Raw genomic sequence first — 14,754 nt, 5'->3', positions numbered from 1 at the left:
AATGATCAGGACTGGTTGGCTCGTTATTCCTTAGTTGGAAACATGGCAAATCAAGATTAGAGCCAAAGGAATGGGCTGTCAACCTGCCTGGAATGTTTTTCTTAAAGAGCCATAGAGCATGGCTAATATGAAGAATGCTGAAAGGGAGGGATTTGGCTCTTCGGCAGAGAACAGGAGTATGGAACATTTAGAGCCTCAGCTAGCCTAGCAGTACAGCTTTCAGGGCCATAGAAAAATATTTGTTCATTTCATGACTCATCTCAAGCGCTGGGTCCAATGGAGTGGAAATGGTTTGTCTCACTGCACATGGCAGAGAGATATACTGCTGGAGCAGAAAAATCCAAGCAGGATATTTTTAAAAAATCTCCCTTGTAGGGTCCTTTTTCCCACCAGTTAAATTATTTAAGTGAACCCCACAGCCCTTCATAGCAAGTTCCCATTTGCAAATACTTATTAATATGTATTGCATTACCAGACATATTATAATATCCTTAAATCCCTGAATGAAAATGTCAGCAAAAAGATTGTGCATCTGTTTTGACGTAACTGGTATCAGCGGGTCTCCACCCACCAAAAGGCCTCTGTTTGCCCAGCCAACCCCAAAATAAATTCATTGCTTCTCTGCCCCTGAAAGATTGGGAAACAAACATGTGTTTCTTTTCTGCAGACCCTCCCACTATCACCGAATCTAAGAGCAATGAAGCTGCCACGGGACGGCAAGCCTTACTCAAGTGTGAGGCATCAGCAGTGCCCACGCCTGATTTTGAGTGGTACAGAGATGACACCAGGTAAACATATTGTCTATCTTCTTCCTTATTCTACCACCTTCAAATGCTTAGTAGATTCCCCACTAAGCCCCTTAATGCCACACAAAAAATCCTCCACAAGCTATATAAGCTTAAAATCATCTCTTATCTCATTCCTTCAGACAAGGTAAGCAGGGCAGGCCTGGTCAGGACGTGAGTAAAACCCTGCTTGTAAATGCTGAAATAAGTGCTGTGGGTGATTCAGTAGATGATGCTTTTGCCTTTGCATCAATGCCGCACCAGCATGCTGGTGTGGGATTAAGGCACCACTGGTGCCATCTTTCTGATCATCTACTGACCATCTATGTGCATTAAAGATCTCATGACCTTTGCTCAAGAGTAGATGGTATTAGTCCTGGTGCTGTGGCCAAATTCCAACAAAGGTCATTAGGCCTTGGTTCCCTGAACTCTGAGGGAAGAGGTTGTTTATATGTAACGTTCTCTGCACCAGTATGACCTCCTCCATAGCGCATGTGCAACGTGCCTCTGGTGGCATGTGACCAGGATTCATCACCGAATTTGGTCCATTGGTTGGATCCAGCTTTCCTGGCCCTGAGCCACGGCAGCTGTCTGTTGGCATGGGAAAGGGAAAATAAATAACAGCCAGGTGAATGACACGTAAATATTCCCTCTGCCTTGGGCTCACCCTTTACACCTGAGCACTTGTTAAAAAGGGAGTTTTACTATGCTGGGTTTCAACTCAACCACTTAGCAGATGCTGAAGTACAGCTTGCCTTGTCTACACTGGCATTTTAGAACATGTTCATTAGAACAGGCCAGCTAACGTTCTAAAAAAATCTTTTATCTCAGTCCAATAAACTCCTACTTGAAATTGGCTTTGATCATTGGTGGCGCCCCTCCCCTTTATCACAGGAAAGCAAATAATATATGCAGTGATTGCATCCAAGGATGTCAGCTCGGTATAGCATCTCTTCTTTTCACTCATCCTTTTTCCCCTCCTTTCCTTCTCCACTGCTGTCATTCTACCTTCACCATCGTTTTAATCGTCCTCTCTTTTCTTTCTGTCAATTTCCCCCTCTCCCTTCCTCCACTACTTTCATTCTTTCTTTCATGCTCTCACCGTCCACTCCTCCAACCCATTTCTTCTTTCCCCTCTCTCTTATCTTGCTGCCTTTCACCACCCGTATCTACCTACCTACCTACCTATCTATCTACAATTTGTCTTTCTCCTTTCTTTCTCCCCTGCTCTTGCCATCACTCCTTCCATCTGATGGGAACTGAGCTACTTGTTGTTAGTGCATTGCACATCTCTTCTCTTTGCTTCTCAGGATAAACAGTGCCAATGGCCTGGAGATCAAGAGCATGGGGAGCCAGTCCCTCCTGATGGTGGCCAATGTCACTGAAGAACACTATGGCAACTACACCTGTGTGGCTGCCAACAAGCTGGGAGTCACAAATGCCAGCCTATACCTTTACAGTAAGTATGGAAGTGGGGTGGGGGACTCGAGGCGGCTCTTACAAAGGTCAGCCTGTACCTTTACACTACAGTAAGTGTGCTTTAGAAGAGGGGTTCTAAATTCAGGTACTTGGAAAACATTAGCCTGCCAAACTCCAACAGCAATCCAAGCAGCCATTAGGTAATGGATACTTACATGTTTGTAGTCACAGCTGAACACAAGCACATGTGAGTAAAGGGTTATATTCAAGCCCCTTGGTCCTTTGAGTAACTTTCTTCGCTGCAGTCTGGTAAAACAAGAATATATATTTTAAGCAGGGAACAGAGTGACAGCCCCTTTAAGAGAGTGATGGAATATTGGGGCCTGAAAGTTCCATGGAGGCTGAAAAATGTCAAACATTGAAAGAGATGGAAAGAAGTAGCTAGTGAGCCTGGGAAGGGGAGAGCCAGAGAAAAGAGAAATGGGTCTGAAAATAGAAGGAAGTGATGCAAGATAGCTAAGAGTGACTATATGAGAAACAGAAACCAGGATTATTTAAAGAGACGTGCTACATTTTGTAAGAACCATGGGTGGGGAAATGAAGGCCCCCCACTGATAGTGGGGTGATTAGAATATAGGGAAATATAGAGCCAGTTAAAGTAAATATGTAATCAAACGTCCAGGTTTTGATCCTGTTGTCTTTGAAGTCAATGAAGGTATTGCCATAGACCTCAACAGTCACAAGCTTGGGTCCCAGAACTGAAGAGAGGCTCAGACCCAAACCCCCAAACCCCACAAGCCCCTGAGGGCTTATAGAATCCAAACTTTACAGCTGGTCCCCACCTGGTCTATAATAGATCAAGCCTGGATCTGAATTCAACTCTGGATCCCATCCAAACTTTGGAGTATTTGAAATCTAGTTCTTGATACAAATACTGCACCTTGAGCCCATCTTCACACAGATATTGTTATCACAACAAATAGGATGTAACAGAATGATCCAGTGAGAGCCACAGACTTGGAAATAAATGAGCCCATCCTTTCTCTGAAAATACAGGATTGTATTAGAGTATATAGAGCTGTGACCTCTCTAGGCAGGTTGGGAGGTAAAGTCTATAAGGGAGCCTCACTTTGAGTGATAGGTTTGTTTATGCTTTCTGGAGCCAGACTTATCAAAAGATAAGGGAAATAGTTTTTTTAAATGAAAAAAAAATCGATGTAGCAGGGATGGGAGAACCCGCTGGCATGTTTGCACTCACCAGACCTCTGGATTTTTTATCTTTTAATTTTAAGTTTTGCAAAATAAGGTGCATTCCATGGAACACTTCCTGTAAGCCACTGGTTCCAATAGTAATAAGAGATTAACATGTCTTTGACTAAATGGAAACTTGTGGCACACAAACAAGGTAAGTTTCTACTCTGAAAGTCTTTTTTGCCCTACTCTTGGGGGACCATCAGGAAATTCAAATAAAAGTCTCAGGGCTGTAGCCTGGAACATGAACCTCAAATGCTACAAGTTTTGTTCTCAGTACTATTACTACTAAAAATGCCAAAAGTAGAACCCATGATTTGCGGCTACATTCTAAATTTGACAAAATAAATTTTCCCCTCTCTCATGGCTGCCCTTCTGCAGATGAACTGTAATGCTTAATTGAAACAAAATCTAAGATCAGAACTCATATAGAAAAATAGAAACACTTTGCATGCTTATCACATCTTGCTTCTGAGGATCTCAAAGCATTAACAGACAGTGAATATTTTAACCTCACAAGCTGCTGGGAGATAGATGAGCAGTATTTAGCATCTGAGGGAAAACTGAGGGACAAAGAGCTTATCAAAGGTCACATAGTCACAGGCAGAGCTGGGAATAGATCCCAGAAGTCCAGGTTCTCAGAGCCCAAGCAGATAGCTACATTCCCTGAATAAGCTTGTTTGTGAATTCATCTACCATATCAGGGAAACCATTAAAGATAACCTGCAGAGAGGATATACATTGAGCTTGCGCCATCTTTTGCTTTTTTTTTATGATTTATAAAGAGGGCCTGCATTGTTTAAAACTTCTTGAGGTTTGCTTACTGTTTTATTTTGCTGGTTTTTTTACATTAGAAATTCAGGTCCTGTGTAGGCTAGGACTGGAGAAATTGTGAAATGAAGACAATACGAGAGCCGAGAGTGAAAGTTGAGTAACTGAGAGAGGAAGAGATTTTTGTTAGACTCCTTGTAGCTGTTTGTTGTTGTTTGTGTGTTTGTTTAGTAAACACCTATATAACTTCAGTGACTAATAGAAGGAGTCTTGGTGAAAATTATTTGTTAACACTTTTACAAACCTCTCCCCTGCTTTCAGTTAATGTGGGAGTGATGAGAATCAAAGCAAGAGGAGACCAGAATTGCCATTCTTGATATTTCTAAAGTTAAGAGGGCTGGGAAAGTAAAAAGTAATAATAATTAATAATTAAGCACGCATCATAAGGAAGCAAAGAACACAAGCCCACTTTTTTAAAAAAATCATTTACAGAGCAACTGGAATAGCAGCCACTGAACACTCTCAGCCCCATGCCCAAGCATGAACAAGTGTAAGGTTTTCAAGGTACAGCTTTTGAGTGATTTTCTTCTCTGGAATCAGATTGATTGAAATAGCAGAAAAAGATTTTATATATTTTTAACAGAGAAAAAACTCACTCTAGAACAACGTCCCTTTTGAGAGGCAGATAGAATGTTGGTGCCTGAAGGTTCCGTAGTGGTTGAAAAATGACAGCTGGTGAGACAAAAATAGCGCAGTAGGGTAGTGGTAAGATACATGTAACTTTGCCTATGGCTGAGTGGGTAAAAGGGACGCACAAAATTATTTGACAATACAGCCTCGTGAGAGGGATGTTCGAGGAAATACCGGGTACCATAAAAAAGTCAGAGAAAGCTGAGTTCCTTAGACGTAGATACTGTAATGAGAGACGCTACGTTAAAAAAAGGAGAAAGATTAATAGACAGAGAGTGACGTGGTGCAAGGGACCTGGAAGCATCATTGTCTGCTATAGACAGAGAGATTTATGCACCTTACTCCTGGAGTCTTACAGAGACAGAAGGATTTATCCCAAGAAATGAAACAGAGCCAAGGGGGAGCAAAAGGAGACTGTTTACAGCAAAGAGTGTGATGAACTCCAAGAAAAGAACAAAACACATCCTGTTCCCTGTGTGTCTGGGATAGAAAGGATTTTTGTGAAAATGATCAGAGAAGTACAAGTGGTATCATCACAGAATATGGTGATGGAGAATCAGTGTCAAAAGTGTTAGGAACATTTTTCCTATATACAGTGTGAAGGAAAGATTTTGTTTTCCTTTCATTCTCCTGAATTAACAGAGTGCTTTTGGGAAGTGTCTGAGCAAGACCATAATTATAGCTGAGTCCATGCTACACACACGCACAGGCATACATACACAAGATATGTAGCCACATCTGAACACATATAAAGGTGTGTAGACACACATAAACATACAAGTATACCCACCCAATGTAAACAAGCACACTCACACACACAGGTTTGCACACACACATATGCACGCACAATATTCTTTCAAAGACATTCCAAGGCATTATGGAAACAAAATGGAAGTTGTCCCCTCAGACCCTGGACTAGACCCTCAACTGGTGCAAATCATAATCTGCACCTTCTTGGGGTCTAGCCCACTGATGGGGATAAAGCAGGAATCCACAGGCACCGGCAGCACCTTGCGCTCCTGCTGGTTGTATGGTCTGATTTACAGTGGGACAGTCACCCCAGTGGTCCTGTCCCCTCTCCAGTTTGCACCCTTGAATGAGTAGCTCTGGAGAAGGAGGGGCAGCTGGCAAGTCCTGTTTCAATTAGAAGCAGCAGAAGGCAGGTCCCCACCACAGAATCCCCAAGAGATTTCAGGTATAGGTTATCATGTTAATCAGACAAACAGATTTCCAACAATGAGCACGTTTCTTAGAAGAATCAGAGCATGTTTCCAAACTGTCATTATCTATCAGTGCCCCAGTGAGAGTGCAGGTTTTATGCATGAACATACACAGGTTCACACACACACAGTCACACACATTCACACACACATACACACAGACGTGCATATCTTACCTCACCTGCTAGCCCACACCTTATTTCATGCACACATTAGTTTTGGATAATCAGTTGCGCTCTTCTAGCAGATGGAGTTTGGGACGTGTCCTTGTGACTGAATAGTGCAGTTCATACCATGCACTTCACCCAACAACCTCCCAGAAAACGCTGCATTGTCTCTGGAGCTGCAATAACAGGGAGAATAATGAGCTGAGGTAGAATTCTTATGGTGGTGATGGGGTGGGGTGGGGCTGAGAAGCAGCTATTACACCTTTGGTGGAGTAGAAAGGCTGTTGCTCAGCAGGCAAGGGGAATGGAGGTCTAGTCATTTAATAGAAAATAGTGTGAGAATGAGGCTATTGCATTCTAACTGCTTGCAATATGCAGCCTCTCGCCATCTACAGGACAGGAAGGAAACAGGTCTGAGTTATGATTTAACTAACTAAATAATACGGAAATCATGTCAGCACAATAGCCTGTTTTCACAGAACAAGAATCCCCTGTTGCTACATAACAGAGACCCAGCCTACCTGTGTATTTTCCAAACAAGAGACAATCTCCCCAATTCCTGCTGTGGATTCAGACACTTCTGCTGGGCCTGTTAATGCAGGAGATCTGTCATTTTCACCAGGACGTAATTGACCTGCTACATCCTGATTGGCTTGGAGAACCTTCAGCTATTCAGAGTCCAGTTTATATGAGCACGGGTGTGTTAGAAAGAGCACGTGTCTCTCAATAGCTGAAGTTCAGCTTAGAAGTGAATAATGGTTGACTACCTATATAACCTGCCAAATACAATTCCATCAGCGATGATCTTAGTGCAGCTCCCACAGGTTCAGTCAAACAGAGACAGTGTCTATTAGTTCATTGAGCAGAGTCGCTGCTTCTCTGCTCTATCAGGATCTACGGTATATTCACACATTCATATGCCTGCAGCCACAAGCCTGGCATCAGGAGAGACTGGGAACTCCTCTAGCTGGTTCAGTCCCCATATTCACCATTTGGGTGACACATACCATCGAGCAATCTGAATTGGCTGGGACAAATTCCACTTCGTATAATGGAAGGAGAATGGTCTACTGGTCAGAACATGTGTCCGGCATGGGTCCAGGTCTGTTCCTGGCTATGCCTGTGTGACCATAGATAAACCAGTGACCCTCTCAATGCATCTGGGCACAATCTGTAAAGTGGGGATAATCTGCCACCTCAGAATGGGTATGTGAGTCTTAATTCTTTAACGTCTGTCTTAAGTGCTTTGAGATCCTGGAAGGGAAAGTGCTATCGAAATGCAAAGTATGGTGCCAGCAGCAGCAGCAGTATCATGATGTAACAATGTACCAAAGATGAATCTTCAAAATCTATAACCAAATCCCCCAGCCCAGTAGGCTGTATAAACGAGGAGATGTTGATGGGACTGTGAAAACTTTTCCCCAAATATTGCGCCATGGGGAGATGAGGGCACTTAAGAAATGTGTCACCAATTAGGTTGCAGCATGGTGAATGATCATGCGCTCAGATCCCTGTGGGTGTGTCCATTAAGATAGGTTCTGTGGAGGCAATAAATCCATGTAGATGACCTGGCAAGCCTACCTGCATAATTCACTTCTCTGCCAAAGGCTAGGTCCAAGCAGGAGATGCCACAAAGGTGGCCCATGGTCTGATGACTCAGTGGCATTTGGAAACAGGAAGAGGCCATGTGACCCTTCCACTACAAATAGAGTCATGGCAGCTCTTTTATTCCTCCTGCTGTATAGACCTTGATTGTTCAGTTCTGTGTGCCATTGAGTTGGTTTCTCCTCAACTCCCAATCTGAATCCATGGAAACATGTACTGTGATGTGTTGGTAGCATAATACTCTGTATGTGAAACCTTCTTAGTCAGTCCAATTGCAGGATGGGGGAGCTGTCAGGTTTGTAACTGCTGCTTGCTGGGTGTGGAAAGTGGCATCTCCTTTTCTCCTGCATGTTGCTTATTGTTGTTTTTCCCCCCTTAGAGCGAGTTTTACCCACACTCCCCAACCCTTTTCCAGGTCAGTATATGCTTTATGTCAAAGTACCTCTCTAGCCGGGTCATTCTCCATCATCTCAACAAATACTAAAAGCCAAGGGTGGGCAGAGCAGAATGACAGGAAAATAAGGATGTCCCCTTTTGCTTTGCATCCCAGTTGCCCCCTTCCCCCTCTCTCCCCCCAAAAAAATGTTGCCAAAATCTCAGATTGAATCCAAACCTGAGGTTCAAGTGACTTTGCTTAACTTCTTTTCTTCCCACTTTTTGTAGAGACTAGCCTGAGCTGTTGTGTTTGGATCCAGATCCAAATGTTCCCAGTGTTCAGTTTGTCCTCAGGCCCATTTCTAATTATTGTATATTTTCCAACCAGAAGCATATGTGCCACAGTAACTCAAAAAGAGGCTCATTTCTTGGTCCTCCCAGTCTGACCAGAAGCAGAAGGATTCTGAAATCCTGTAAGAGGGGAAAAAACATAAAACTACTACTCTCAGATTTCCATCTCAGGGTATGGAATGTCCAGAAAAGCATCCAAACTTTTGAGTGCTGATCCTAATGAACCACCTCACTTTTTGTGATTCATCACTCCCAGTGAAAATGTCTTTGCTGTTCACATGGCAGGACAGTTGGGGCACTAACTGTGAAAAGAAGCATAGTGTAGACATTAAAGCAGACATGAGGCACCTCTGATTTGACCCAGTTCACAAGGAATGAGTGTGAACACAAGGCAGGGAATCAGGAGACCCGGATATTATTCCCAGATCTGCCACACACTCGTTTTGGTCAAATCAGTATGGCCATGTCTCCATTATTAGATGTTCCAATTGAGAGGGGCCTGATTTTCAGAGGATGGGTGCTCAGTCCTTTCTGAAATCAGGCCCTTACAAGGTGTTTCAAGTTGGGCACCCAAAAATGAAGGCACCCAAAATCACTAGTCACTTTGAAAACTCTGGCCTCCAGTGCTTAATTTGTGCCAGGACTTGGCAGGGCTGAGCCCTGGCACCTCTAGGCTTGGCAGTTCATAGCCCCAGCACCTCTGGGCCTGCTGCATCAGTTATGAATGTAAAAAAATTGCTTGAGCCCTGGCACCTCTTTCATTACAAATTAAGCACTGCCTATGCCCCACCATACCTCAGTTTCCCCAGCTCCATGATGGAGATATTGATACTTACTTAATTCTCAGGGCTGGCGTGAGGACTAACTAGTTAATGTTGCTGGAGCACTTTGAGGTCAAATGCAAAGGATTATTAGGAGTCCATTTTCTTTTGGAAAGCAATTCAGTGTGCCAAGCGGAACACCAGCATTTCCTTAGAGCAGTGTTTCCCAAACTTGGGACTCAGCTTGTTCAGGGAAAGCCCCTGGTGGCCCGGGCCAGTTTGTTTACCTGCCACATCCACAGGTTTGGCCGATCGAGGCTCCCACTGGCTGCGGTTCGCTGTGCCGGCCAATGGGGGCTATGGGAAGTGGTGGCCAGTACGTCCCTCGGCCCGCGCCGCTTCCCACAGCCCCCATTGGCCGGGCACAGCAAACACTGGGAAGCCTTAGAGGAAGTGAGCAATGGATGGTGGAAGTTTTACACCAGCTTCACTTAACCACCCCGCAATTTCAAATCAAGCTCTGCTGCAGACAACTTCTTCAGGGCCAGGATAGGGCTACACTTATTATGTTTAAAGGCAAATCTGCAAATACAATTAACGAAAAGTACCCGAAAAAAAGAAAAATTGAAATCAAGCCAACATTAAAATTAAATCCCAGGGAGTGATTCGCAAATAACATTCAAGAAGCTGGGAAAAGGAGTAAAGCAGGCCGTTGGGAATCTAGCATGGAAAAATAAATCCAATTAAATGCAATTATCAAACACACTGTAAATGAAACATGGGCTCAGATATGAAATTAAAGTCACAATGGCTGTTCAGGGTTTAAGTTTTTGGTTCTTTTAATTTTTTAAGATGTGGGGTTTTTACTAGCAAATATTTTTCTACAAATTGAGAAGACATTTTTGTCCTTTTTTTAATTCCACAGGCAGACAAAGGTTTTGCTATTTTTTTCTCCCAACTGCATTGTCTCCTGTTGTGCATTAGTGGCCCATTAAGGCAAATGCTAAAAATTCCAGCTGAGCTAAGCCCAGATTTCTATGCCAAACGCCCCTTCTAAGTCCTAGCCACAGTGCCTGCGCCATCCAGCACAGTTTTAATCAACCTATGAAAATTCTTCCCCGCTGCCTTTGATATTTTCTTGCTGCTTCTTGTTTTAGTAATAATGTCTCGGTGGACGTCACACTGTGACATCACAGTTCCAGTGAGTCTTTAGGAATTTGTTGTATTCTGCGATATCTTCAGTGAACCAGGAAGTGCTGAGAGGATTTCACAGAAGGAAAATATAATTTTAATACTCTGCACCTCATTTCTTTTGCTGAAAGCTCCCAGCTGCTTCTTTAATGTGGGCATCCAGCACAGGCATTGGTGCTTATCTCAATCTTCACTTGTCCTTTGCAGTTCACCTTTAAAGAAACACCAGGCAAAAAAGTTTCCTTGCATGACGCGGACTCCATCACTATATGGGTTTTTGGGTTCCATTCTCTTTGCCATCAGCCTCCTCTGTGACCTAAGGCACGTCACGTCCCCTCTTTGTACCCCAGTTTCCCTATCTATAAAATATAGATGACACTTTCCTACCTCCTGGGGTTTCTGACGATTAATTAATTAGTGAATTAATTAGTGAGGTGCATTGAGATGGAAAGGGCTGTGTACATTCTAAGTATTGTTATTATCTGCTAGCTGCCGTTTAAAAGAGGTCAGAGATTTCAAAGGGAGCTATTTAACAATACACGGGACTTGAATTTGATGGGGAAGACTTTCCTAGAGCATTAGTGAAACCCAACTCGTCCTTATTTCAGCTGTTGAAAATGGGGCCTGTGACCACCACTACAGTACCAAATTCCCTGGTAAAATTTCTAGCCATCCTGATTGTTGAGGCAAGACATTCAAAGTGCCTGAAATCTCATCTGGGCTAATGTCACATCATCGTGTTGTAACATTGCTCTATTTATGCTCTGATGTCACAGCGTCTGGCTGTTGCATCACTGCATCATCAGTAGGCCAGATTTTCAAAAGAGCTCAGAGTTCTTTTGTGGCAGAAAGTTTTCAAGAAGGCCCCTCTCCTTCCAAGGATAAGGCTAGTGGGATGGGATCTTTGTTAAGCCTTAAGGGTGTTTTTTTCTGTGCTGCCTGCCATAGTCACAGGTCTGGCTGCACCTTTTCTGATCTCTCTAACTGCACCTCCCCCGCCCCTGCCCAGGGCCTTGTGCATTCACCTCTTTCGGGGGGGATTCCCATGAGTCTGTAGTACCCTGTGTACCTGCCGTGATTACTTAGCAGGCCCCAGTGTGATTCATACAGGTGACCAGACAGCTTTGTCAAACCAATCTTAACAGTCTTACTCCTAAACCCCGCCACCCTATAGTAGTGGACCAGGTACGTTTTGCTTCTTCAGGCCCTCCAGCGGCATCTGTCTCAGCTTCAGTCAGTTCTCCGTGAGCAGCTCTTGGACAGCTACCTCGCCCTGGACTTTTAAACTCTTTAGCGTTCCTTTGGTCTTTTGGCAGCCCGCTGTGGCAAAAGCAGTCTTGTAACTTTGACTGGAGCCTATAAGTTGCATTTTCCCAGATAACAGATCAAGCATTGTCCCTTCTGAGCCCTCCTTGTTTACTGAGAGGTTCCTTATCTTGGAGTCATGTGTTACCTTCCTGCTACTTTCCTAACAGTCCTGCTATTAAACTGAACCAACACATGAAAATAGTAAACATTCCCATAACCCAACAGAGCCATAATGTTTTAAAAACTATCCCATCAACTAGGTCACCTAGATTACAGATCAGCCCCACCTCCTTCACAGTGCCTGTCCTGGGATCTCTGCCAGAGCTTGCCAAGTGTCAGGGCAGTGAGTGGCGCTATCCTGGGCTGTGTATTTTAACACCAGAAGGAATCAAGTGCAGAAGCCACTCAGTAGGGCCACATCAAACAAAATCCAGTTCCATTGCTCATCAACAGGATAAAGATAGTGGTGAGGTGACTGGTCGGGGGCAGGCCTATCTTTCCACCAAACAGACGCAGATTGGAGAATGACCCTGGATGGACTGTAGATTGTAGCTAGTCTCCTTTTAGCTGTAGTCCTTGTAGCTTGTATTGTTACTAATGCCTTGATTGGGGTGGGAGGAAGGGAGGGAGAAGAGAGCTGTTCATTTGTGTCTAATGATCAGAGGTTGGAGCTTCCTAAGAGATCCAAAGAGCAGCTTTCCCTTTAACGGCCTCCCATGCTTCTCCCTCCTACCCAGGGACTGGCTCCCCTCTGGGAAGCACAGAGACCTCTCCTGTTAATGCGATCACTTGTTCTCTCCCAGCACACTCCCTCCAACACATGGACCTTAGCACCAAAGCAATTCCAGTGAGTGAACACTTTTCTCATGGAGAGTGACTCTGCATTTGGCAAAAACTGGGTGGTCTGGTTGGTTTTAAACAGGATGTCTCTACAGGAAAAAAATCATGGGGAAATAGGACCTTTTGAGCAGCACAAACTCTGAGGAGCCAACGTGGTACAGGGCTGGCCTGCTGAGCAGTCAGAACTGCTTTCCCTTGATCAAGCCAGTCCCAATCAGAGCATAAAAAATCCTTTGGTAAGTCCTTGGTTGCTTGCAAGTGGGTCAGACACTGCCATACCTGCTGTTCATGCCCAAGAAGAAGAATTGCTTGGCAGGCACCACAGTGTTTCTAGGGCCAAATTCTGCTTACACCAGGTCTGAATTCGATCTTTATGCTCATTATTTGGTTCCCATCATGAAACCAGTCTAGACCATGATCAAGGTCCCTCCCCATCCCCAACCATTCTTTAGGATTTGAACTCACTTCCCCAGCAGGGCTCAAAGGAAGGACCAGTGAAATCCCAAATCGCATACGCTGCTTTTAAAACATGTTAATTCTTTAGCCTGGCTGAGAACTTGTAGCATAAACAGGCCCAAATGCTTGTTTTGATCCCTGTTCCTGACACCGAAGCAGCCAGGAAACAGAAATAATTAAAAGACGTGACAAGCATGAGGTGCAGCATTTTGATCCGTCTCTGGATCAGAACTTTCCCAAAGGTCACAGGGTGTTTGGGTCCACAATTCAGGCTAGGCTCATCACTATGTCATGGTATATTTGTGTATGACCAGGGTGCACCTCTGTCACATAATTGGATTGCTGGTTGGTTTCAGTTATCTGCAGCTCAGCAGAAGCTCACTTGTTTAAAACCTGCCACCCTAAGCAGAAAGTAGGGCTCAGGAAAGCAAAAGGCTTCCAGCTGACATTATTGAGCCAGATTTTCAAACAAGCTCTGTTCCAATTTGGTGAGTACAACACCAGTGTAAGGTGCAGCAACATGGTTGTGGCTTAAGTATGGCTTTGCAGTATGGATGCTCAAACTGGGCTAGGCTAGCTCAGGTGCTCAGACCCACGTGCCAGTCACTTGTGGTGAAGACATACCCTTTGGCACCAAAGGGCATGATCATGTGGGATGCTGAGCTCTTTTGAAAATCTGGCCAATGAAGCAGAAAGGAGCAGAGGTGCGTAAAGCACAAGCCAGGACTTTGGGACAGCTGGATTCTGTTCCTGGTCTACCATAGACAGACTCATCATTGCGAAAGTTGAAGCTAGACAAATTCAAACTGGGAATAAGATACAAGTTTTTAACAATGAGGGTAATTAACCACTGGAACAACTGACGAAAGGATGTAGGGCATTCTGCATCCCTGGCAATGTTTACTGAAGATTGGAAGTTGTTCTAAAAGATCTATTCTATTCTGAATAGGAATTAATTCGGGGAAGTCCTGTGGCCAGCATTATGCAGGAGGTCAGACTAGATGATCAGAATGGTCCCATCTGGCCTTAACACCTGTGAATCTATGATTCATGTGACCTTGGGCAAGTTGCATGTCTTGTCTCATCCTCACTTTCCCCGTGTGTAAAAGGAGGATAATAATGCTGACCTCAGAGGGAGTTGAGAGAATTAATTCAGGTCGAGAAACAGCACCTTGGATCGGGAGCTAGAGCAACTCCAAGTCTTAGTATTATTATTAATATAACAACTAACATTAGCTTGGGCTAACATTTGCCAAGACTGCCCAAAAACCCTCTGTTCCCTCCCCCTGCTCTCCCCCCCCCCCCCGCAAAAGAGAGAGAAATCGTTTTATTGCTTGCTCTGTTTCTGTACTTTTTGTTCATTAATTTTAATTTTGATTGATTTATTCCAAAATGAGCCCTGGATTGCATACATTTCCATAACCCTCTCCAGCTGCAGTGCTGCAGAGAGTCCAGTGAGCTGAGTGAGAGGGAGGAGGAGGTTGAGAGCTAGGACTGGAAAGCCGAGGGAAATGCTCTTCAATTCAACCTTTGCCCTCACTATAGAGTGGTAAACACACTTGAC

The 14,754-nt window shown here is 44.2% G+C and overlaps 1 protein-coding gene across 3 annotated transcripts in view; it reads left to right on the top strand.

Annotated features, from left to right (window-relative positions):
- The window catches only part of LSAMP (limbic system associated membrane protein), a 1,353,981-nt gene that overhangs the window by 1,320,821 nt on the left and 18,406 nt on the right, over positions 1-14,754 (top strand). For 2 of the 3 annotated variants that reach the window (XM_073308901.1, XM_073308893.1), the window contains 3 exons: positions 668-788; positions 2,096-2,244; positions 8,288-8,323. In XM_073308901.1, the coding sequence (XP_073165002.1) occupies positions 668-788; positions 2,096-2,244; positions 8,288-8,323 (306 nt within the window). The remainder of the gene's footprint in view (positions 1-667; positions 789-2,095; positions 2,245-8,287; positions 8,324-14,754) is intronic. The other variant, XM_073308909.1, reaches the window with a different exon arrangement.

This window comes from Lepidochelys kempii, chromosome 1 (assembly GCF_965140265.1).
Source record: "Lepidochelys kempii isolate rLepKem1 chromosome 1, rLepKem1.hap2, whole genome shotgun sequence".
In the NCBI taxonomy this organism is placed as follows: Eukaryota; Metazoa; Chordata; order Testudines; family Cheloniidae; genus Lepidochelys; species Lepidochelys kempii.
This window is presented reverse-complemented; position numbering and strand designations above follow the sequence as displayed.